Source organism: Siniperca chuatsi, linkage group LG6 (assembly GCF_020085105.1).
Source record: "Siniperca chuatsi isolate FFG_IHB_CAS linkage group LG6, ASM2008510v1, whole genome shotgun sequence".
Classification (NCBI taxonomy): domain Eukaryota; kingdom Metazoa; phylum Chordata; class Actinopteri; order Centrarchiformes; family Sinipercidae; genus Siniperca; species Siniperca chuatsi.
In genome coordinates this window covers 19,316,887-19,342,850 of record NC_058047.1, presented here as the reverse complement: position 1 = coordinate 19,342,850, position 25,964 = coordinate 19,316,887, and the positions used below count along the sequence as shown (strand labels likewise).

The 25,964-nt window shown below is 40.2% G+C and overlaps 1 protein-coding gene and 1 long non-coding RNA gene across 5 annotated transcripts in view; one reads left to right on the top strand and one right to left on the bottom strand.

Annotated features, from left to right (window-relative positions):
- LOC122878078 (zinc finger protein GLIS1) overlaps positions 1–25,964 on the bottom strand; it is a 76,186-nt gene that overhangs the window by 47,852 nt on the left and 2,370 nt on the right. For 3 of the 4 annotated variants that reach the window (XM_044200407.1, XM_044200405.1, XM_044200408.1), the window contains 2 exons: positions 24,982–25,215; positions 24,478–24,809 (listed from right to left, as the gene is read on the bottom strand). In XM_044200407.1, the coding sequence (XP_044056342.1) occupies positions 24,478–24,757 (280 nt within the window). In that variant the 5' untranslated portion in view covers positions 24,758–24,809; positions 24,982–25,215. The remainder of the gene's footprint in view (positions 1–24,477; positions 24,810–24,981; positions 25,216–25,964) is intronic. The other variant, XM_044200406.1, reaches the window with a different exon arrangement.
- Positions 13,402–19,792, top strand: LOC122878086. The gene is made up of 2 exons (XR_006378404.1): positions 13,402–14,536; positions 17,751–19,792. It is a non-coding gene; the product is annotated as an uncharacterized LOC122878086 (long non-coding RNA).

Below are 25,964 nucleotides of genomic sequence, written 5' to 3'. Positions count from 1 at the left end.
ATGCAAACAAATTGTATCTCTTGGCCACACAATAGCATTTTGTGGCCTCAATATACATATTTTTTTATCTGTGATCCTTCCAGGGCTCTGTATAGCTGCTAAATGCTCCACTATGTTCTCAAGCTAGTGACTAACTTTGTCTATCTGCTGTTTAGTGCTGGGCAGATAGCATACAGTTTTAGTTTTAGAGGTTTTTCATTGAAAATAGCCGTCTGCAGTGGCTGGAAACGAGACTGATGAGAGCGGTGAGAGTGAACCAGTAAAGTTGTGGGCTATAAAACCAAAACAATGTGCTGTAGAGCTGAGGGAGACTGCAGAGTTGGGTGATCATGACCTGTGGGTTTGTCACTATGAGCGACTCCTTTCACATGCAAGTAGTCATGTGATCCATTATTAATATAAAAATATCAGAAGCAACATTATTACTTTCTGGATTTCCAAAATAGCTCTCGCTGCCATTTGGAGCCACCGTGAAAAATAACCTGCAGCAGCTTTAAAGTCCATTTGTTAGTAGGATATTTTTTTCTTATGTTCTTCCAGGGAAAGTTACAAATACATCTAGATTTTTTACCTCTAGCAAGCATCTGACTTTCACATGTGTGTTAATTGCATCTAGGAGTTTGCGTGACAATGGAACCCTTCTTGCATGGCTTTAACTTACTCATTCAAATAAAAAGAGGTAGTAGTACATCCAAAAAGGGCCAAAAATAGATCTGCTTGCCTGTGCTCCTGTGTCCAACACTCGTGATGAGTGTTGCATTGTGTTGTGAACGCTCAAGTGGATTAAAGTGTCTCCATCCTAGAGACACCTTTTGAGTGTATCCAGGACATTAAAGTCAGAGTGTTAAATGAGTGTTAAAGGTCTTGATCCCACTGCTGCAGAAAGTTAACGCTCCGGTGATTTGGAGCTTTGCTACATTAACAGAATCAGTCATGCTCTGGTTGGGGAAACATGCTCCTCAACATATGGTGGCTTGGATGGGACCCAAAAGTAAATTCAGTTTATATTGAATGTGCCATGGTAATTCAGCGTTTAACATTTCATTGTGTGTTAGAGCCTAGTTTGATCAAGACGTGGAAGCCAGAGAGAACATCGGGGACTAAGCTGAAATGTAAGACCATCTAGCAGCAGTGAGGAGAAAGAGAGAGACCTATCTGGACATATATATATATATATATATATATATTTATATTTTTTAATAGCACATTTCTTCCGTTTATGTATACGTTTTTATTTCACACTTGCTTTGGCAATGTTAACGTCTGTTTCCCATGCCAATAAAGCCTACTGAATTGAGAGAGAGAGAGAGAGAGAGAGAGAGAGAGTGTGAGTGTGTGTGTGTGTTTGTGTGAGTGACTGTGAGAAAGAGAAAGAGAGATATATGACCGTTCTTTTCAATGTGCAGAGTTTATGGGTGGTCTGCTGAGCAAGGCAGTTGTGTGTTCATCATACTTTACATTCCTTTGGCTCTGGATTTGAATTTTTTCCATGTGATATTCTGGGGAAAACTTCGTCATTAAAAAAAGATATCTCTCTGTGTAATCCACTGATATAATAAACAAACAAAAATTCAAGGTATTATGTGGTTTTACTAGCCTGTTGTGTTTGTATCATGCACGAGCACACGGGCAACATGATATGCATTCCTACCACGGGTTTCATGCTATTCCACTGGTCAACATTTGGTGGCAGTAACACGCAAACACGCATAGCAATGCGCAAAGGCAGGGAAGAAGAAGACTGCTATCAAATAAACATGGATGTAAACGATACAGGTTTCAAAATATTTGTTTGTTCGACCTCAAGGATACACTGGTAAGAAACACTGAATGTAAATATAACTTGTTTGTTCCCATGAAAAACACTCCATGGGGCACTTTTAAATTGATCTCAATCTGTAGGCACAGTAATTTTAAAAACTCCTAGCATTTACAGTTAATATCCTGCAGATTATCTATGGAAATGGAGTTCAGTACTGTGTCCAATTCTAGTGAGCACCTTAGAACAAGCCGGGTGGGATGCTGCTCTCATATACACAGTTGCAAGCATTCAGGCCCAATTAGGAGTGGCGTTGTAAGGGCGTGAGATCAGGGACGCAAGGGCAGAAAGAAAGAGTTAGGACATTGCCAGAAGCACCAGGGGCAAATGTTGTGTTCAGTACAGTGACCATGTACAGATGTGCTGGCTTCGCCTCACAAAGAGCCACTGATGTCAGCATTGCCAACTAAAGACGCAGGCACAAATAAGGACTCTATTGTTATCTGCCTGTTTTAACACCACCCTAAAAAATAAAAAAATCACTTTTGGAACAAGGACTTTGGGCAAGAAAAAATTCCTGTTGATAACATGGTGTCTAATAATACTCTGTTAGACCTAAAGTGGTATCTTCAGTTCCATAAATGTCATCACATGGTATCTATTGCTCACACTGCCTCCTCTTCTCTCCTGTATAATTAAAGTAGCACGTTCCTTTCAGTGAGCATCACTGCAGGATGACGGTAAACTGAGCAGCTCACTGAGACGTATAATAAAAGAAGTCAAATTAAAGGAGCAGTATGCCAGTTTGTATGCTCCATTGCACATGAATACAAAAATTAATGCTTCCTACAAGAGTGTAATTATGAAGAGATAAACATGGTTATTCGAGAATTTGTTTTGGGACATGTATGATTACTTTTTGGCTGAGGTTGTGGAGGAAAACGAGGTTCCAATCACCCTGCAATACGCCTGCTCTGATGTCATCCATTTGTCATGCTTCCTTCTTGTCGAAATCCTTTGGGAACACAGCGCACAAAGCCGTAAAACTCAGATGCATCATGATCGTGAGTGGAAAGTGCTTTCTAATCCATCTCCTGCTGATTAATGCAGCCACTGTGACCATGAAGGCTGAAAAATAAGACAATAGACAGAAACAATGAATGAATGCAGACTCGATAATTCTGATAATTAGGGCACGACTCATTCTTTAGTGGAAGGTTGCGGTCACTGTGATGGTGATTACATTGATTGTTGAACACGCTTCACATACTGGATGAATTTCACATTGGGGATCATGGCCAGTTAGGGTGCGCTGTAATTGTACACCTATTCAGGCTGCCTCAGGGGCTGATGATCAGAGTCATGTTTAAGTTCAGCAGTGTTGTGCCTTGGCTAAAAACTCTCCCCTGACCTCAGTGACTAATAAATGACTAATAAAGCAGAGCAGACACATGTCTCCAATACAGCAGAACTTAACCCCTCTGAAACAACATGGCTATTTTCCCAAGATACGCAGTTATGACTGCATTACCATACAAAGCATTCCAGTCTATACAGTATTGAAAAGATCAAACCACATCATCACATAGTTGAAAGTCTATGTTGCTGTCTCCCTCAATGAATCTCTCTCCTTCTCGCACTCTCTGGTATCATTATTTCTCCACAGACAATACCAGTCCTCCATCTGATCAGCAGATGGTCTGGACAGCATTATTAACTGTAATTGGTGGTAATCTGGAGGCGATTTTTTATTTCGGTGACACTTCATTTTCTATAATTCTCGCCTCTCCCTTTTAAGTCACCTAAGCGTTGTGTTAAGTGCCAGAGTGAGACTGTGCTTGTGCCAGCGTTTAATGCGTTCAAGTCTTCAGAGACATGCAGGCCTCAATGAAAAGCAGATGTGCAGATGGATAGATGGTTTAAAAAGAGGAAAGGGGAGCGATCAGAGGTGTACTGTACTTAAAGCAGGAGGAGGCTGGGGGAGGGGTGGGTGGGGGAGGGTGCAAACATCTGAACCCAAGGTACAACAAGCTGCCAAAACCACAAGACAGATGCCTCTGGAAATCCAATGTGACACCTCAACTGGCCCCACTTTGGCTCCATAAATCATAACATTCAGCACTTAAACAGTTAATAATGATATTTTTATTCCCTTCTGCCCCAACACCCCCACCTGCCATCTTTCTCCCCTTTTCCTTCCTCTCTTTCAACATGAGACAGGTCAACAGATACAAGTGTGCGACAACAGGCTGCGGGACATTGTAGAGGGATGCTCTGGTTGTGCGTCTTGTCCGGTGCAGATGTTGTGTATTAGGGTCCAAAGCCTTTCCCGGCTTCTCTGAATCTCATAACTCATGTCTATATTTGTGTCTGCGGCATAGGCCCGGAACTTATTTGTTTGCTTAGTAATGGATGTATGATTGAACAACCTGGAGGCACAAGTAAATGAAAAATAACAATGTCTAGGGAGAAAGCTCCTCTTAAAGCAGGTGCGGAGCGAGGGAAGAACAAAAACTTAAATTACTGTTGGAGCACAGAAATGTCAGTGTTTTCGTAGCAGGATTACCAGTACCAGCAGACATGAGATATTCCATGAGGATAAAATGAATTTGTTACAGCTGATTTAAGCTGCTCTCAACCAGGTATCTTTGCTCCTCCCTGTTTTCTCATGGTCAGCTTGGTCACACAATAACCTCAGATTAGATGTTAGAAAGTCAAATACAAAAGAAGGTGAATAAGAGGGACTCATGTGGCTCCAGAGGCATCCAGCTGCAAGCCTCGACTATTTCTGGGCACAGCACAAAAGTATTTTACTTCAGCTCCAAAAGAGTAATAACATTAAAGAAATCATTAGTATATATAACAAGTGAGAAACAGCTATGAGCCCAGTCGTCCAAGCAAACCTCTTTGTGGATACGTCTGGTTGTTCGTACTAAGTGGCTACAAAGTTTTAAGTCATACTGATGAATTCAGCGGTCGGTAAATGATTAGCTCTCCTGCCTTTTAGAGAAGAGGGCACATTTTGTGGGAAGCAGGCGTCCTCATAATACCAGGCTTTTCAAATGGAGCAGTGCTAACCGCAGTCATGAACACAAACAAATAGTTGGCAGCCAACAACCCTCCCATCCCCAACCCCACCAACCTACCCCACCCACCCCATCCCATCCCAGTGCCAGGTTTGGTGCCAGCGGAGTCCCAAAGACCAACCACTTTACCACATGGCTTAAAGAGAGGCCGCTGTAAGTCAAAACCCAAACACAGGACAAAATGTTGTGGGATTATGTGACTCCACACACATACATAGACACCCACACTCTCTCTCTCTCTCTCTCTCTCTCTCTCTCTCTCTCTTTCACACACACACACACACACACCCTAAAAAGAATATACTCACATTGAACTCTTACAGAGGAAGATGCACTGAATGGCTGTGGTCATTCCTGATTACTTCCCACAACCTCCTATTAACCATCACAGCCAATCATTTCCTTTGCTGTCCTCCCTGATTAACATAATTAAAACTTTACACTTGTGCATGTCACCACCTGGTGGTAGCACCTTGTCACTGGTTGTGCCCTTCAGGACATCCCTTATGAGAACAAAGCTATCAACAGGTGATCCACATCTATGGGAGAAATACTAAAAAAGTATGGTCTTACAAAAAGACCTGCAGATAATATAAGTTCAAGCTCAGATCAGACAGTCAGAAGTTACACAATATTCTGTTTAAATTTTAAAGCATAATCTCAGTCTGGCCTCTAATGCAGCTCATTATCAGCTTTGTTGCATGTGATTCCTTGGACTGCAAACATTATTTCACTCAAATTCAGTGACAGAGCTTTTGATGCAATAACTGATAACATCTTTTAATAGAACATCTAATCCCACTCTGGGAAAGGCCTGCCATGCACAAATTTAGCTGATAACATTTTTAGAGTTCTATATAATATAATATCTAGGATATTGTTCCAAACGTTGTGTTCTTTTCATAAAAGGTTTAAATGTGTGTACAATGGCTGTAAACACTGGAGAAATAACAGACCTACATTAAGTAGCCAGCTTATTAAAATGACCTACGTAAAAGTAATGCCTGTAACAACTGTGCTGATTTTACTTCATGGTCATTTTGGAGACTGTACTGTAGTTTGTGGTGCTGTTGAATTGTATTACATGATACTTAGAGGCCTCCCTAAAATTTTGTCTGCCCTCTTCACTAGTTTTAGCAGGATGAACCTACTAAACTGACCACTGAGTGTATATTCTGAGGGGTTGGTGTGTAATTTGCACATTTTCACATAAATAAATTTTACTCCTCTCTGTTACAAACTAATATTAAGACTGAGTCACAGTTCTTTTACATTTGCTCTGCTAAGTTCTCAGTGTAAGCAGGTCCTTTAATAGGCTAATTATCTGATGCTCAGGAAGTGATGCGTTTGTTTCCAACAGCTACAACAGTGAAATGATCAGAATCAACAGAACTGAGTAATTAGCATAAGCAACGATAACCACATGATGATATCTGAACAGAAAAAGAACAGAGCTCAGCTTACAGAAACCCAGACTTAATCACCAGGAAATCCAAGTAAAAGGCCTCATAGTACTCAAAGACACTGTTTGCACACTGACTTCTGGGAAGGGCAGTAAAAAAAACACCACAGCAATGATTGATTATCACAAAAATAAGCATATGTTCTACCTTTAAGTCAAACTCTTTTAGAACATTTGTTAATAACACAAAAATGTGCATAGTCAACAAACTACTTAAAAGCCACAACTCTATCCTGACTATCACTATCATAACAAGATTTTGCCCACAAATTTGTACGCTGCCAGGATTAATCACAGACAATCACAAAGTTTTACAAGGAGTGCTCAGCCAAACCACATCCTATAATTTGACTGAAAAGCCACATAATTGTAAAGACCAAACAGTGCACAAAGCATCTGTCAGGCCCATGGACTGACTTGATAGACCGGCAGACTGACAAGACCTGATGCACTTGGCTGGCAGACGTGACAGGGACATCTGGCTTAGTGACAGACACCTTTATAGGGCTGGTGAACAACACGGCTCCGGAGCCAGGCCAACAGTGCTGAAACCTCGGCATGGGATCAGGAGGTGCTTCAAAGCCAGACAAGAGGCTGCTCTGTTTGGGGAGGCGGCAGTAAATACTGACAGAGTGTGTAGCCGGTCCAGAGGACTGACAAGCACTTGACGCACCACACCCTCAGAGAAAGTGTTAAAGGTGAGACTGGTACACTTCAAGTGATTTCCTGCAACAACTAAACATACATAGTGTTACAGAGTACTTTAAAACATTTTAAATCAGTGTTTATTTGAAAGGCTTTAGATCCTGAATCTGTGCTGTTACTGTGCACGTTACTTTGAGTGCTTATGTTTTTGTCTGTGTGTACATATGTGTGTGTGTGTGTGTGTTCACTCATGAGAATAACCGGCATATATAAATCCACTGTAAAAAAATAAACATAGCGATTTAGTGCAGAAGCTGCGTTTCCCCCTTCTGAACAATAGGCCTCAGTTTGACCATGTGCCTGCTCAAGTTGTATCAAAACACAGCAGACATCCCTCAGAAACTGTAGTGAAATCAGATCCATTTGTCAAACATCAGCGTGGCTCTCCATTTGTCAAAATTACTATAATAGCACAATAAATCTGTACTGTTGAGAACGGCTGGGTTAGGAAAATAACTTTTGTCAAACAGGAGTCATTTATAATGATGGCTTTATTCTCATGTTAAATTCTAGTTTATGTGACATAGCGACAAAAGAGAGACTCGTGACAGCATAATTTTACTTCTCTTTTTCCATGAAAAAAATGCAAATGGCAAACAGAAATGCCATAGGTAAAATAACTGTTTGGAAAAGTTAACAGATTCAGTCTTTGTTTCTTCACATCATGACACATGCAAACTGCATAAGCCAAAATTGACAATAAATACTAGAGTTAAGTTTGTTATTACATGTATTTATTTGTATAAGTTTGTGATTTTGATTATTATGATGATTATTTTTATTGTTGGTAATAAACTAAAGTATTGAACAAATTAAAATCTTGACTTGATGGCGGCGGTAGAGGAAAAGCTAAGGGATCACCAAAGTGATTACAATTCATCCTGTGGGGAACATGTACATCTGTACCAAATTTTATGGCAGTCCATCCAATAGTCATTAGGATACATCATCTGGGAACCATGAATGTCTGTACAAAATGTTGTGCCAATTCATCCAGTAGATGTTGATATATTTCATTGGATAAGTAAAAACTTTGACCTGCTGGTGGCACTAGAGGAGAAGTCAGGGGATCACCAAAGTCATTTGCAACATGGATATCTCTAAATTTCATGGCAATCCATCCAATAGTTGGTGAAATATTGCAGTTTGGACCAAAGTGGTGGACTGACCAACCGGCCGGCAATCATTGGCAACCTCAAATTCATACCGCTAGCATGACTAAAAACAGGCAGGACAAAAATGTACTCAGTATTGCGCTACAAAGTCTGTAGCTCCCATTAATAAGGTTTTGTTAGCCTCGCTCATCCCTGCGCCAGTGGTCTGTTCATTTTGGTCCGAGAGGCTGTCGGTACAAAACTCACAGTACTCCTTCAGTCCTCTTCAGCCAGCACCCAATATTTACAAGCAATCCCAAATCTGTGAGAGAATTCGATTGAACACAGATGGCAGGAAATTCCTCGGAAATGACAGTGGCCAAACTCAACCACAGAACATGAGAGTATCTCCATGTAGCAGACGGATTGAGGCCCATCTGACAGATACTCTCTCTTCTTCTCGCCCAGCACCGCCTCCTGCCATCGATTACAGTTTGACAAGAGTGGAGATTTATATGACTTCTGTAAAACAAGTGATCAATTTGCAGCAATTACTGTATATTTTTTAATGGTTTAGAGGCAGCAGTGGGGGAGAAATAAATGAATAGTTAGGAAAACGTCTGGAGGAAAATTCCCTTGATGGTCGGTGGTCCAACTGAGAGGTTGAATTTAAGTTGGTAATTAGATCCCATTTGAATGGAGCAACATTTGAAAATGATTATTTTGTTACCTACACACAGTGCACATAACCTTCTGTTATTCTCAGAGGGGATGCTAGTTATTTAAAACAAGGGCCAAACCAGATGTTTTGGGAATCAAAAGAGGAATCCAATTTCACTTCCTACTTCTTTGTTACTTTTTGTTATTTTAGCGCAGGAAGAATAATGGAATGTTGCTTTGTGAAAAGGATATGTTCAAAGCATGCATAGTAATTGCTTTTGGCTTTTGAAGTTTTCGGTTAAAGTTGAGGCCAGTGCTTCTCCACAGTGTCCACAATGAATATTAGCTAGTCAGGATGATTAGGGGTTAACTCACCCCCAAAATGGAGTTCTTTGGGGAAAATGAGTTTTTCAAAAGCCCACAATTTGCTTTGACAGTGGAGGCACAGAGGAAGCTTTTATTTTGATTTCATTATTGCTGTTGTTTCATGTCACCGGATTCTAAACCCTTACATTTCAGCACACAAAGTAAGGTGATCTGCTCCGACATACGGGACTAAATCCTTCAGCGTATCCACAAAACAAATGTTATCTTACACACAGGGCACATCGCACATGGGAAAGTACACTTTAACAATGCCCGGCTATGTGAGAGAATTGTCTGATATGACTATCTGATGCACTGCTTGTTGACAATGTGGTTTCAGAAGATTGTCTTCTAACAAGTTATTTTGAAATGAGAAATTTCACTCAACTTGTTTCAAGAATAATGATGCTGTATTGAATTGAAAATTACTTGATTTACAAAAATAATGTTTTATTCAGACTCAAATATTATGTGCCTTGTTAAAATCAACATTTTGCTGCTGCTGACATGTTTGACACACATAACAAAATGGTTAATACTCTGTAACTGATTCAAACCAGTAGTGAGGAACAGTGCAAAAGATTTGCTATTGCACAGCAGTCAACATCTGCCACCAAAGGACATTAACTTAACCATAACCCAGGTTGCAAGGGGACCTCCTCCTTGACTCAAAAGGCACCACAGAATTGGGGTATAGAATAAATAAGAGAGGGCCCCACTGAGCAAACCTGTGTTGGGTTTCAAACCACACATACTTAAGGAAGTCAGCAATACCATTCTTTTATTGTGTGGGGAGTCCTCATTCACCAAAGGCTTTGGCACTGAGGACCACCCTCCACACACACACACACACACACACACACACACACACACACAGATCACACATAGACAGGAACATGCACTCTAGGTAACTTGAGATGGACAGTCCACCAGACATTATATATCACTCCACATCAAACAGAGCTCCATGATGCTGCTGTGAGGAGGATGAGGAGGAGGGGGCTGCAGTTCATAGTCAACCTCTCATCTCTCTAAGACCTCAGGAAGGGCCCACTGTTTGAGCAGTGATGGCATGACTCCTGCACCCCCGCGGTTACAGGGACTAAGGCACAGTGGGGCCTGTAAAAACCCAAAATGGTACCAAGTGACACCTATGGAAACACATTCAATCTTGTGTGGTGGGAGGTCAATACACAGCTATTTACACAGACTGCAGCGCAGTGTTTTATAATGGACAGGGCCACCATCAAAGAGCTTTATGAGCAAATATATTCTCACTGCGTAAGCATTTTAGATGTCCAGGCATTAAAGCCCTCCTGTGTTTTCCCTTCGCTTGTTTAATGGCTGTAATAAGATTCCTTTTATTATGATTTCTGCTCTCGCTGCGTCCCTTCACCATGTGAGTCAGCCGATGGTTATGGCCAAAGTAAGACATGAATTTTGTCTCAGAGGTGAAACTATTTCAGAGTGGGCCAGCCCCTGCACCTTCAGTAACATCACAATAACTGAGAACAGTGCATACACGGGGATTAGTATGATTGAATTTGGTGCTTTAACAAGAACTCATAGTTTTACAGTGTATCCTGACACATATGGGACAAAGACACACGGTGCAAACTGTCAACAAAAGACAATACACATCATCTGTCATCTGTAGACCAAGACTGTCATCTAAGGTGAGCTTGCATTGAAAATAAACTAGGTTCCCACAGAACCTACTTATACTTTTCTTTGTACATAGTTTAGGTCCCAAAATATGTGTTGTATATGACATGTACATGTCATTATACAAAACTACATGAAGTCTCTATTAGTGACCATAATAATGTCGGGGGAAAATATGCGTACATACATATCTTATGACATATTTAAATTTGATGTAGTTGACATATATTTATGTATACAGTATTTGTGTATACAGTGTATCACATAGTTGAAGTTAGTCCACTTCCTAATGTAACATACAGTATGATACATCCAATGACAACTTAACTTAGTAAAACTACATTTGTTCATATTAAATCATAATGTATGCACATAAATGCATGATTGCAACGTCCCCGGTTCGATTCTACCAAGCAAACAGGAAAGGCTCTGAGTACTGAGTCGATCAACCAGAGTGTGATAAACCCAAAAGGAAAAAGAGAAGGTTGTTAGTTGATAGATTTTTGGATGGGTCAGTGGTGAGAAGGAGTCTAATCAGACGATAATGACCAGAAATAAAGAAATCATTCTTCATCATCATCTTGGCCTCTGCCATGTGTGTTGTTTGGCTGCTCTTGGCCCAAAAGTGTAAGGGGCTGAATAAAGAGGGAACCTCGAAGGGCTCTGGCCTGTACCATGTGTCAAGCCTTTCACATAATCTGGCATTCATTGTGAAGCTCTTTTACGAACCATAAAAAATATTCATTTTGCCACTGACCTGTTTTCCAATATAGTCTCCAAACCCATAAAAGGGTTTGCTTTTCATTTATTTTTATTTGAAGAACTTTGAAATGCAAATGTTTGTTTCCTTGCACGTAAAAATTGAGAGAAGCCATCTTAAAAGAGAAATTTGATGTGAAATATGAATTCTGGCCATTTTACATCATCCCTAACATAAACATGCGGGTTCTCAGTGCAAGTCTTTTTGTGCTGTTAAATTAGTGTACTTTGGCAGGCTGCAGTGTACATACTGTATACTGATGCTTTCCCTCTCTCGCTGCACTCCTTCATGGCTCAGAGCTCTTGAGGCTTGTAGAAGACTGGCATCTTTACAGTGGCCTAGATTGGCCATATTTTCGTGTCAAATGACAGGTCTGGCCCTGTAAAAGTGGCCACTGTGGTAAACTGCGCATTTACATTTACAGCTAAAGCTATCAAGGACATGACTAACAAGTCCTGTTGACCTTTGTTGAATTGCAGTTTTAGGGGCTATACATTAAATATTTCTTTAACTGCAGCCTTCTCTAGCCTTCAAATGAAAGTTCATCCTTACTAAGCTTCATTTTTTAAAACTTCATTCTATTCAGTTTATAGTTACTGTTAAACTTCCTTTTTTTCTAGTTGGAATAAAAAGCAGCATTCTTTAGAACAATAATGACTGTGTTTTGCAAAAATTGTGGAAGATTTATTGTTCCCAGTGTATCAAATCGTTCTCAAAAATTTACAAATAATAAAAAAAACAAATACTGCCATTTATGCCCAATCAGATATAAATACCAAGCTAATCAAAGCACCACAGATGCATAAAAATAACTCAAAAATAAACTTGAATTATTCATCACTTATAGTAACTAGTATAGTAACTGCCAAAACCTTACATACTTTTACATTTCACAATATATTCTGCATCAATGTCATTTGAAATACTTAACATACTTGGAACATTCAGATATTTCTCAAAGACGACGAGTTACAGTACAAGTGGTGATGCTTAATTCAACATGTCAGGCGTGCCAACTGTTCCATGTACAAAGTCCGACTCCGTGCCTGAGTCTGGCAAGAGGCCTGAACTGCATTGTGTTTGTTTGAAGCCCAAAGCGATCAGAAAATGTGGCTAGGCCCACATTGAAGGTAACAGTGTATGAGAAGACCAGACAGAGTCATGTCTGATACGTTCTGGCGGTACTGTTGGAATCAGGTGGAATGGGAAATGTGTTTTAATGAGCAATAAAACCAAAGGGCTTTTTTTTCAAAGGGCGATTAAGAATGGGACATCAATGAAATTTGAAACCGGACAAAATGCCCATCTTCCACTTCTACCAGTATCATTTTTGCTTTTACCGGTGAAGTTAGTTGGCAGGAGACGCTGTGATGATGCAACTTTGTTACCAAACCAACTATCATCTCAAAATCATTAAATTCAAAACCAGGCAGTCAAAATCTTGGCTGTTTGTTTTATGGTTATCAGTGTGAATTGGTACTTGCTTGTACTTTGATGATTTATTTCATTACATTTTATTAAATGTAAATCACAGTCTGAGTGTAACAAATGCTTACAGCATGGGGTTTTCCAGCTCAGACAAAAAAAAAACCCTGAAAGATATGACCGATTAAACAATAAAGCTCTCTTCATTCAGTGCAGTAATTCTATGCATTTGGTCACTTAACATGTCCTGCATCATTATGCCAACAAATCCCAAAAAGCCTGTAACACAGTAGGCCTGTGTGTTCCTCTTCAGGACAGCTAACACACTGTCAAACTCCATGGAGCGCTGCAGAACGCACCGGACTGTGTAATGCTGTGGAACAAGCAGCAGGTATTTGTTAGTTAATCAGCGTCTGAATTAAGCTAGAGGCTGAAGTTGTGTTCAGGAGCAGCAGGGCTGTTTTGACTAAGCCATCTCAGCAAGGGCCCGGTCATGGAGACTCCCAGCATTTGTTAAAGATTAACGGCCTAGTCCTGATGTACTGAGCTCAGGTCAGGCAGAGTGCAGGGCTCGGACGTGAGGCGAGTTTCACCCTATCTCTCCCATCTGCAGCTCTCACACAGCATATTTACTAGTCCGGGTACATGAGACACACTGAATAATGTGATTAAAGGTTTTGGAGTTCGCTGAGGGGAGATTGTACAGAAGTTGTCCCTTCAGGAGGCAGCCTTACCCTGTTTGTCAGACAGTCACCAAAGTCATGCCACAGAGGCACTTAGAGCATATACCACAAAGTAATAAGCATATCAAGATTGTCCTTCCTACATTATATGTTAAAGTTTCCTACTCTGCAGACCATCTGCCACATTTGCATACCTTCTGTGTGTCATGTTTTGGTTGGTTTCTATTGCATGGGAGTGTACTATCAGATGTGAACACTTCCAGTCAGAGTATCTACGCTGAATAAAGGAATAACAATGGCCCACATGCTCTCAGCCTATCATTAGCCAAAAGACTAAATGAAAACCAACTGTGTGGGAACAATAAAATAATTTGTCAAGGGAGAAGGGTGCAGATAAATTCTGCAAAGCATTTTCCAATTGGCTGAGGCTCTGGTACGCTGGGCCAAGTGCTCAGCACCTGGCTGTCACGGCTCTGACGCTGCCTAATTAATTTCAACATTTCAAACACATGCCTATTAGATCACTGTCGATACGAGCTAAAAGTGCCTGATTAGGCTTTTTATCGGTATTAGTCAACATGTGCTGTGAGCTGACTTTTTAAGGGCAAAAGTTAGATAAACAGAAAGGAGAGAAGAGCGAAATCTTGCTCTCCTCTACTCCCTATATCTGTCCACTAAATCTGTGACTCAACTTCAGTGAGGACATAATGGGGAGAAAGCCAGGTACTCATCCTAAATATTCTTGTCAAAAACTCCTGGTGATATATAAGAGACATTTCCTGCTACAGGAAGGTTTATTGGTTACTGAAGCCGTGTGAACCCATGTGTCTTGTCTGTGAGGATCCAAGAATCTCAGCATATCAGTTTTAAGGTGAGTGAAGCTCCTCTTGATGGGTTTTGGCTTCGTTGTAAAGGTTGAACACTGAGCTGGGGGAAACGGCTGTAAATGTCAAGCCAGCTAGGACAGCTATGCGCTGGTTCCCATTAGGCTCAAATCTTTTAACTTCCATTTTTTAACATAACCTTCCCACCACCTTTATTAAATATGAAAGAAATCAAGTTTTGGAAAGTCCAACAGGTGGCGATCCAAAGCAAACATTTCATATATTGATAAAAACAGACATCTACATGTATACACCCACAAACGCACAAATACTTACAGTGTGCAAATGCATTAATGCACAAACACACACAGATATTAAGTATGTCTTCAACTGTCCCAAAGCATTAAATGACCATAATTTCTCGCTGGTGATTGATTCAGTCGTTGAAAAATATCAGTGGCTCAGGAGTTACTTTGACAAATACTGAGATTTCTTTCAAAAAACAAAGTTGCGTGTCCCGTTTTGGAAACATGCAACAAGTGGCTGACCAGTGTTGCAACAGATTTTATTCTCAAGCCAAAAAAGCTAAAAACAATAACATTTTATTAACCTCTTCACTAGACTTTTCTGTTGGACCTCTGCTCTAATTAGCTGGCAAAAAGTGTGTGTATCTTTTATTAACTTTTCAAGGTTTTCATGTTCAAAGTTCATGAATGTGTGCATCTTGTCCTCCACTTTGACCCAAACATTAGCACACACACACAGAAAATACACATACTTTCCAAACCTGCTCACTACTAAACTACCAGCAACGAGCCCCATAAGAGAAGTATGCAACATGATGTTTGTGTTAAGCAGTGTATTATAGAAGCCGATTTCTGCGTCTTGGGGGGAATGTTAGTTAATGAAGAGTGCATACTGAGGCTATTACTCAGCGTAATATGGATCCATTTAACACACTTATTGCACAGCTCATATGAGCCTTAGTTCAAATGGAGAAAAAGGGGTCCTACATTTAATCCTGGAAACAGTAAATCAAAAGAAGAACAGAACTGATTTTCTTCAACAAAACTGTTTCCTCATTTAGGATTACAGGAAAACCCTGCCAAATGAAAACTACACAGCTTTTTTTCAAATGAAATTTGATGTAGAGAATCTAAGCAGAAGAAGTAGACAGATACTACTGGAGCCAGATAACAGATGTATCTACTGCTTCCAGTGGAAACTTCTGGACAGAGCAACCAGCTCATCTGTGAGATGTGGTTTTCAGTTCCAGAGAGTGAAATCAAGCAGACATCTCTGGTAGGCAGCAACATCAGTACAGCAACTACAAGCCAATGTCATCTTAGATTCCTTCAACTCCCTGTTCGGCAACCTGTCTGTCAAAGATGATTACACAAAGACATTGACATGTGACAGACAGAATAAATAGACAATCCCTGGATTAGCAGAGAAAATGGACAGGGAATTTGAATCAACACTGCTCACTCTCCCCTTTGTTGTCAAAGCGCCCTTTAGGCACTCAACCTCCATCTGTCTGTGGTTGTAGTTGGACAACCACCAGGTGTTAGGGTGTGTGGCTATGATGAAACTGAGCATTCTTGGAAGAAAAAAAAAATAGCAGTAAATAGTAAAATAATACAAGTCAAAAGTACTATTGTCTTGTTTGCTGTGTCAGTACTGCATGGGGAGTTCTCATACAAAAGATATTCCCACACAATGAAAAAAACTCACTCCACAGCATAACATCATGGGAAATTGCATCTTCTTATCACATACTTTATCTCCTTGCTCTGATATTAGCCCACTGAAAAACAGCCTTCCCAGTTTCAAATATAATTGTCTGTAAAAAGTCTGTAAAAATAACCCTAAGCATTACAGATCACAGTGCTGGCATAGAGCCTCTAAACTTTATTAACATCCAGAGTCAGCCTGGCGAGGCTCCCAGCTCCCTGCAACTTGGACTTACAAGCATTAACCTGAACATGGCACCAGCCTCACTTTCCCAAAATCCTCCACTTCCTCTCATCATGTAGCACTGTGCTGTCCAGATTTGCTACTAAAAAGAACCATTTTGACAAAACACCAGTCCACCTGTGCTACAATGCTGCCTGTGTGCTGACATTGGATGAACAGGATGATATCACTCCCTGCACTGATGGAACCTTAGAGGTCTTGACTTCATAATACATAAGCTATAATACATTTTGACTCAAAGATGTGCTAGCCAGTGCTTTAAAATATATCATTGAAAGAATAATTCAATAGATATTGATGCTGTATGATGAAACTTGGCTCTCTATCTAGGACAATAATGTGTACAGATCTATATCTGCCAAGACATAATGCACATATGAACATCTGAGTCCAAATCAGCAGAATACAGGAGTGCAAGTTGTCACGCTTAGGGTTTGTGATTGATGTCAACCCAAATCATTTTACTGTACTTTTTCTCTAAGCAACCTTTATTCTGTCGTTCCTTTGTGCACTTATTAGTCCTGGTGAGCAAGTTAATACAGCGCAGGAGCTGGATTCGCTGCACGTGACTATAGAATAAGTAACTCTTCCAGAATGCTGGGCTTCTATTAACAAGCACTAATAAAGTATATAAACTGCACTATTAGACTTTATAATGTCTTTCATAGTCCTCTGGGGCAGAGCCAGCCAATGGTGCAGTGAGCTGACTGGGCACTGCCCCATGGCAGCTTCCTGGCAGAGACGGAGAGAGAACAAGAGAGAGGATAAAACTCAAGCTTTCTGGCTGCTTTCTCCTCCGCTCTAATGAAGGCATTAAAAACAGCCTTGGTTCGCATCATGTTTGCCCATTTGTTTTTGACCACTCAGTTGAAGCCAATGTTTGATTGGCTGGTTGATTAATCTCCAACATGCCCAGCCTTGTAAAAAAAGGCCCATTTCAGACACCATTTAAACACGTTGAGCCTGAGCATTCGAGCATTTGAAACTGTTGCTGTAGCAGTTTTAAATGATGATCTGTTTACAAAGCTCTGATGCACACTTAGTAACTATTACGTGCTGTGAATGTTACTCACAGTTGAGATAAACTGCTGATGCAGTAGTAGTATACTCTCTGGTGGAAAAGATGAAATGGGAGCCTCCTCATGATTGACTCAGATGTCCAAAATTGCCCTTTCACATTCAAACAATCTGTGTTCGTGCAGCTTGTTTAGGGAGGTCAGTGAAGCCCTGATCCTAATGGCCACATCTCTCTCCTGCCATCTCTCTCTCTGTCTGTCTCTCCAGCTGACAGCTGCGAGGGCCCAGTCAGCTCTCTGCCCCGCTCTGGCAGAGGCAGCACAGCGGCGGACGGCCGTCTTAACTGCCACAGTCAGAGTGGAGCGGATTTTTCTTTGATGAAACACAGCAGCATCGAGCCAAGAACAGCAAGTGGCGCAGCCGAGATGTAAATCAAAAACCCACCCGTGTGCTAAGTCATACACAGAAAGGTCTGCAAGAGGAGTCGCTGCTGTCTGAAAATGCATGAGTAATACAGACTCTATAGACGTGTGGTGAGCTGTGGCATGTCTGTCCAGGCGAAAAGAATCAGAGAAGTAGAGAAGTATCTTTATCTTTTGCTCCAAATAGTTAAGGTAAAACAAATCTGGTCTAATTCACAAGACCTGGCAGCTAATTCCCCTCATCAGTGAAAGTGTAGTGTGTGAAACTTTGTGAGTACTTCTCAAGGCAAGGTTAAGGCTAAAAATACATTTTTATGATGACATATCTGAGCCAACTCTGCAGCTTTCTCTTGATTAAACTGAGGCCCAGAGCACATTTCTTCTGGTATTCCAGTGATATTTCAACACTTACTCAAACCAGATCATATTTTTACTGTGTGACTGGTTGGATTCATTGGCAGAATGAAAGTCAGAATGCCTTTGGTTGCAGTGAGATGCCATAGTCATACCACACTGGTCACATAAGAATGAGAACATTTGACCTGACTAACACTGACTATGAAGAAGGAAAAGGACAACGGAGAGGCAGCAGTGCTAAAATTCTGTCGTTTATTTGTGGGTTCTGCACATGCTCATTTTGCAACTTCAGAGGACTAATCAGAAGAAAGAGTCACAACCTCCCATAAAGCTCCTTCTCTCTCTTTGAATCCAACCTCAGTCAAGTTGATGCAACACTCATCTCTTCCTCTGCCACTTATCTCCTGTTTCCACAGACGTCATGTGTACTCCTGGCCAAGTTTGATTGAGGTGATTCAGCCAAGCAGATGCCAGACCAGGGATGTTCTCTCACTCTCCCTCTCTAGTGGCTGTGACTCAGGAAGCGCCCTCATTCCATTACCCAGCATTCCCTCGTCAGCTTCTCAGCCAGACAGAGGTTTATGGGAATACCGCTGCAGAATCATCACCGGGCCTCAACTTTATGAATCAGTGGAACATGCTGCAAACATTACACCCTGCAACACCCTTCCCAGGCAGCACCCTCACATTTGCCCATAACTCACTGCTGAGCTCATACAAGACGCAAAGACGTGGGCTGAGGCGCTCTCTTTGGCTTATGGGAATGTACTGACTGGTGAGAAAACTTGTGAAAAGAATGTTACTATCACTGTACTGCTTTGATATACATTATACAACTATAGTTCCACACGATTTAGAGGCACAAATGCAGAAAGAGAGCATGTCTGACTGTTTGTTAGTAATGCCAAAAAATGTACTATATAATCTTTCTATATATATATAATTTATATATAATCTTACACCGTCTATATAATCTTTTCACAATTCGGTAAAAAAAAAAATCTTGGTTAACCTCGGCCGTGAAACTAAGCGAACCACAAGTTCAATAAAAGGTCAGATCTCTTTTAGCAGCAGTGACGGCAAAATGTTTCCTCTGAGGGTTCATCAGTCTTTCACAACATCTGGGAGGAATATCTGCTATAACCTTGCCCGCTGCTACAACCTTTTGGTATATTGGCCGACAGTGATGTTTAGATCCTCAGTTACTCTGTCAAACCTAAACTGTACTTAATAAATAGATATTTTGGTGCTCAATCTAACATGTTCTCTTTTCCACAGAGAAAAGATCAACAAAGGTGGCAGGGATTCAGTGTTTTGCTAACAATTTAGCAAGGAAAAAAATAATATTTGCTTCAGGATGAGAAAGGAATGATTATATTGTTATAACAGGGACAAATGTGAATGTGAAAGTGGCACAAAACCAACATTTTTAGATGTTTGTGTATCTGAGGATTTGGATATCAGCAATAATTGATTTTCAGCTTTGCTAGAGTACAATACAAGAATTAAAATTTTTAAGAAAGACGAAAAGATTTGGTCTGAGCATTAAGGTTGCTGTTCCATTCTCACACACACACACACAGACACACACACACAGCCTAGAACATGTTACATACACTTCCACAATATAAAAAAAGAAACAATACAATGGCATACTGTATGCAATATATACACATGAAAACACAAAAGGTATTTTAAATATTTAAAAAAATGCAATGTGCAACATTGCAATGGATAGAATAACAACTTTAAGCCAATTTAATATCTCAACTGGATACAATATTAAACATTATTAACCCTCTTTTTACTGTTGCACTAAAGAACATTTATGCTTAATGTAAACCTATACTGTCTATGGCAAAAGCTTGTATTCTTTGTAAAGGGCATGATTAGGGTCACCCAAATTGGCTAGCTTCTTCTTCAAATATCTCCTGTAAAGATATTGGAGGCAGGCAAGACCTTTGATTTTCCCTGGTCTTCTTATCAAATTCTGGACTGCTCTGGAAATGTTTATTTCACAGATTGCCAAACCAGACTATGACCCCATAATGATTTACTGATTCAATAGTCGCCCGTGGGAGGACATCATTATAATGCTCTTATTTACTCCACAGAGCCTTAATCTACATAGGAAGATAAAACAAGGACTGATTTAAGATCATAAAAATGTTACATGGTGGCCCTAATTTAAGCTGTGGTCAAAATTCCTACCTAAATATTTTCACTGCGTCACCTGCTCAATCATTTCTCCCTGGTGGTCATTCCATGCATTAGGGATACATATTGTAAAGATAAAGGATTTAGTACAATCTCTTTGGTCTCTTTTTACTATTTAGCCACCATTTAATAAACTCTTGAATCACTGACATAGACTACTGTCACACCCCTGATTCAACAAAATGGGTATAACAGTGTCACAAATGGCAACTGGCTCACAAGTCAAAACCAAAAAAAAAAAAAAAATCACTGTGATCCAAGATGAGTAAATAATATGATCTGTGCATACATCAAAGTCAAAAGTAAAGCAATTATAAGCCTGAAGTCCAAGGTAATTTAAGAAAGTCAAAACTCCTTGAAACAACTGAAGCAATCATTTCCCCAGAGTTATAGCTGTATAAACATTTTATGTGACACTAGTCTGAAGATTTACTCAGATGAAACTCTATAGACAACTACACAAAGACAGCATTAGAATACATAGATATTTTAAATGTGAACACCAGTTCCTTTGTAGGTTAGGCTGAGTCCCATATTTATGATTAATTTGATGATAATCAATATATACATATATATGAAACATTTAAATTATCAATTACTCTTCTATATCAGAATTTTATGAGAAAATATTACTGGGCTTTCAAAGTAACTATGAAATCCATCCCATGCAGCATTTTTACTGTCTCACAGAGAAAATGAATTCCAACAGCTCACTCCTCTTTCTATAAACAACAATAATAAGAATAATAATAAATAAACCATATAGTTTGATTAGAATAAGTGACTTCAGCAAAAGCACTTAATGTGCTTCTCTATGTACACACAACCAAAACTATTCACACGCTACTGGGAAGCTGTCATTAAGTGTTTGACACAGCAGAGGCTCAAAGTGAGGCTGTAATGGTTGGTTGTTTCTCATAACAGTCAGATTATCGCCCCACAGCCTGACGTCTACAAATGCTGCTGGGGAAAATACAGGAAACTAAGTCCTTTTGAGGAAATTCAACATCAGTGCCAATGCCACTTAAAAAGCGTGTGCATATACCTATGTGTGTGAGTATGTCAATGTGTGGCATGTGTGCATAGTGTATGTGTTCAGCATATGCTGGCACAATGTCTGTGTCACACTGTATGTATAAATATTGTATGTACAAGTTTATGGAAAACATGTCACGATGTGTGTTGGCAATAGACAACAATAGCCATAGAAATGTAAAAAGTCCAGACAATGATTAAATCCAAAAGCCCATTACTCATCTCTTTACAGGCTGAATCAACAGACCTCTGCATTTATCTAAGAGAGGGAGTGTGGGACTCCAGCACACTCCTCTAACTCAAACATTTTCCTCAAATAGGCTCAGGGACTCTGCAGCTTGGTCCCGGCCAGGAGAAACTTTAGTAAAGTATCGAATGATGCTAGAGTACACACTCCATTCAAACCTGATATTCTTTTTCACGAGGGGTCAAGTGTTTTTTTTTTTTTGCAAGCAAAATATTTGCTGGTGGGCACCAATAATTATAGCACAGTGGACTCGCAGTGTAAGGATGATCAGCCACTGTTCCACTCACAAAGAGCGGTACACATGGTTTCCAAACCGACGCACCAGGTGTGACAGAAGTGATTTGTGCTTCATTCAACTTGACGTAAAGAAAAATATAGAGTAATATTCCTTGGATTTATGCTGGGAACATTTCTTAAAATGCAGAGGCACCGCAATGGTGAGGCTGCACAGCTGAGGGTTTTGACTAAATGCTGAGTTCTTTTTTCATTCAGGATACCTGGCCCGTAAAAATCGAATCCAAGTCTGTATCGAGTGTCTACTGACACAACGCCACCCCAGCTCTGTAACACGCAAGCTGTCTCACTCACTGTCAATCTTTCTTTCTTTCTCTCTCACTTATTTATACACTTGTAAACACACAAGGATGCACACACTGACATAATCAAACATTTATAGACAGCGTAGATTTGCAATTTTGGGAGTAATTAGGAAATCGGCAGAGCAGAACTGAATGCAAATATGTCAGAGTACATCCTGGTACACTACAGCTTCCCTTCCAAAAAAATCCTACAAAGAGGATTAGATGAAACATAAGCAGTGCACTGTATTTTATCACATCGTTCACATTTTGCAATCACAGGGTACATGTTAAAAGGTCAAATCTCTCATCTGAGCTAAGTTCTTCCTCTACTGTCTCACTTCCATCAGGATAAATATTACAGTCTGTGTTTGTTCAGAGATTCCTTTCAGTATAAATCTAAAGTAATGGTTGAGAACGCAGTTTAAACTCCAGCTCTGTCCCCAAATGGGAGTCTGTAATACGATCAGCCTGAAATGAGGCATGATACAAAAGACTGATGAGTACTGAGATCACTTTCATACTCCACGCTCACCATAAGAGACTATAAAACAACTGAAAGATTCCTGGAATACAGTGAATATTCTTATAAAGTAAAGATAGCAACATTAGAAGTACAAGTCGAACTGAATAACACTTTTCATTAATGAAAAATTACAGTCAAATATAATGTTAAAATGATTTACTGCCAAATCATGAATGTGTAATATATTTTGGTGTGTAGTTAAATAAGTATGTGCTAAAGGAAGCAGATGATGTTTTTGTTTTTTTGCACTCCAAAAGAAGGCTGAAAACTATTTAATTCATAAGATATTGAAATTATTAAAATATCACTCAATTGCCTCGCAGAGTCAGAACCAAACAAACATATGTATGTGTCTGCTTCAATGTTAATCTGCACAACATAATCCACAAACACATAACACATCTTGCAATCCCACAATTTATGGGAAGCGAGTTCAAAAGCGTTGCAAAGACAATGAGACGATTCATTCTGCTGCTGGGATGCTGGGGATGGAGGGCTGAGGGCACAACTGTGCTCCAAGAGAACTCATAAATGCTGAGACACATTCGGCAGACATATGGTTTGTGTTTAGCAAGAAGAAACAATAATCAAATCCGCTGATCCTCTTCTTGCTGCAAGGATGATTGCTAATATAAAAGTCTGTTCCGTCTAATCATAATTTAGGATGGGGCTGTAATTACCTCCGCCCTCTCACAACAACACTCTGTCTAAACAGGATGGAGGAGGCTTCCACGCAGACTCAAAGCCCAGTTTCCACTCTGGATGCTATCTGTATGACAGTGCTCATTTCATCTATGTAATTGTTTTAAAGTTTTCGCTTTCACTGATGAGCCCATGTCACAGTTTATTCAATCTTTTTTGTAAAGCACCAAAGGAGATTCAAATAGGAATTTTGAGCAATTTCAGCATATAGACGTTTTTAAGATTAATACTGCTCTAAAACTGAGAGAATTTTAAAAATTCTAGAAAATTCTAAATTAAAATCTAATTATTAAAATATTATTTGAAAATGTCAAAACTTGCTGTCAAAAGTTTTCCGCATTTAACTAAGTGGGCCAACATCACACTAGTCCTCCCGTGAACTACAGGCTGCCATGCCTTGTTAACATCTTGGCAGTTATTCAACATACTGTACATCACTTCACATGGCCTTCTTGTGCAACAGAGACTTTGATTCTGGTGTTATTTATGAATTGGCCAAGGATCCAAGAGAGCTCTGGGTTTAATTAACAGACCTAATCCACAACTGCAAACAGGGCTCTCAACACAAATACACAGTACAGCCGCATCAAAGGATGCTCTTCAGGAGCCATATGGAAGAAGCATTATTTTAGATGACGGCTTTTATCAATCTCAAATAACCCCGAACTGCTAATTGGTCAAATTAGCAGGACTGAAACAGCTGCGCCGTTTCACTAAATTTGTTATTGTTATCCTCATCGCGTGTTTTAATGAGAGCAATAATCATTACTACATTAAATGTCATTCCAATATATCCATCGTGTTCAGAAATCACTCAATTAGCGAATCAACCGTGTAATCTCCAAACACCTCAACAGCATCAATTAAAGACTGGGGGGCTCGTGCTCAGATTTGTACCTACGGGGCCTACCTTGCACGGGTGGGAGAGAGAGGCACGAGCGCGGGGCTTTAGTTGACAGATGCGCTTTTTCTTCGGACGCGCTGAGTCTCTTCGGGCTGCCGCAGTTCATGTGACTCGGGGTGTCATGGGAGCTCCGGCAAGTCTGAGATCCAAAACCAGCGCTCCCGGTGCGCCGCGTACAGATGTCCGCCTTGCTGCCGTATACGGCGAGCGACAAGCCGGAGAAGTCAGTGAAAGTTGGGGTCTGACAGTGGCTGACCATCCCGAACAGCGCTGAGGGGTTCTGCATTGATGACTCGGCTTTCCCATGCAGTGTACACAGCAGCCGCTGCTCACATTACCTGCGCACATGAAAAAAACAAACAAACAATAAATTACTAAATCACTGAAAACTGCATCAACACGAAGACAACCGGTTTGTTTTCCCCGTGCAACCAGACATCCATTTGAACAGGAAGAATCAACACAATGGACAAAGCTGAAATGAAACTTGAGGGATTTGGTAACACCTACTTTGTCCAATTACCCAATGAGGAGCAGAAAAAGTCTAATTGTGCGCATCAGCATATTTATCAAACTGGAGGGGAAAACATCTGCAAGCCTGATCGATAGCATCCTCTCAGTGAGCATCAGCATCCCGTGCGTCTCTCTCCCCACATCTCTCTCTCTCTCTCTCTCTGATTGACACCCGATAGCTCCACTGCTCTGCAGGATTCAGGAGCACCAATGAAGACTGCGTCCGTGTTTCTGTGGGAGGATAAGATCTGGATTAAGACGGCTGTGTTTGTAGCTCTGAGCTTGGATGTGAAGTTTGTGAGCTGCATGCTCCTATGATACTTGGCGTGGACCCAGCCTTCAAAGCTCGAAGTAAAAAAATAAAAATAAAAATGTACAACAGGTCATTCAACAATGGTGTTCTCCAAGCTTTGGTGCAGTTGTCACACTGATCAAATCATATCAGCCTCTGCTTTGTTTCAAAACATGTACATGATCGAGAGACTACATACAACCACAGTGCCATTTAATGAAACATCGCTCCAATTCAGTGTTTTATGCCACAAAAGCTATTTAGGGGAACAGTTCTTTTGGACTTTTGTGATATTTATTAGACAATGTAACCTGTGCACTCATGACTCAGTAAGACAGCAGCTGTCATTATTGTATTTATATATTTTCGTTTTATAGCATAGAGAGACCGATGGGGGAAATGAGAAACACGGGACATGAATGCTCATAGAGCAGAGACTTTTCACATAATTTAGGTTAGTGATTGGATATTTTCCCACATATTCCTCCAAAGAAGATTTTAGTAAAATTCATACACTGAGAGGCATTTTGTTCAGCATTTGCTGTTGTTTTGTTTGAACTGCTTACATCATTTCAACTGCATGATTGCTTGAATTATTTTTTAATTGTTCTTTGGATCATGGTTCATTACGTCTGACTGATTGCATTCATCAGTGTTTATGGGCAAAAACGACTGATCAAAACGATCA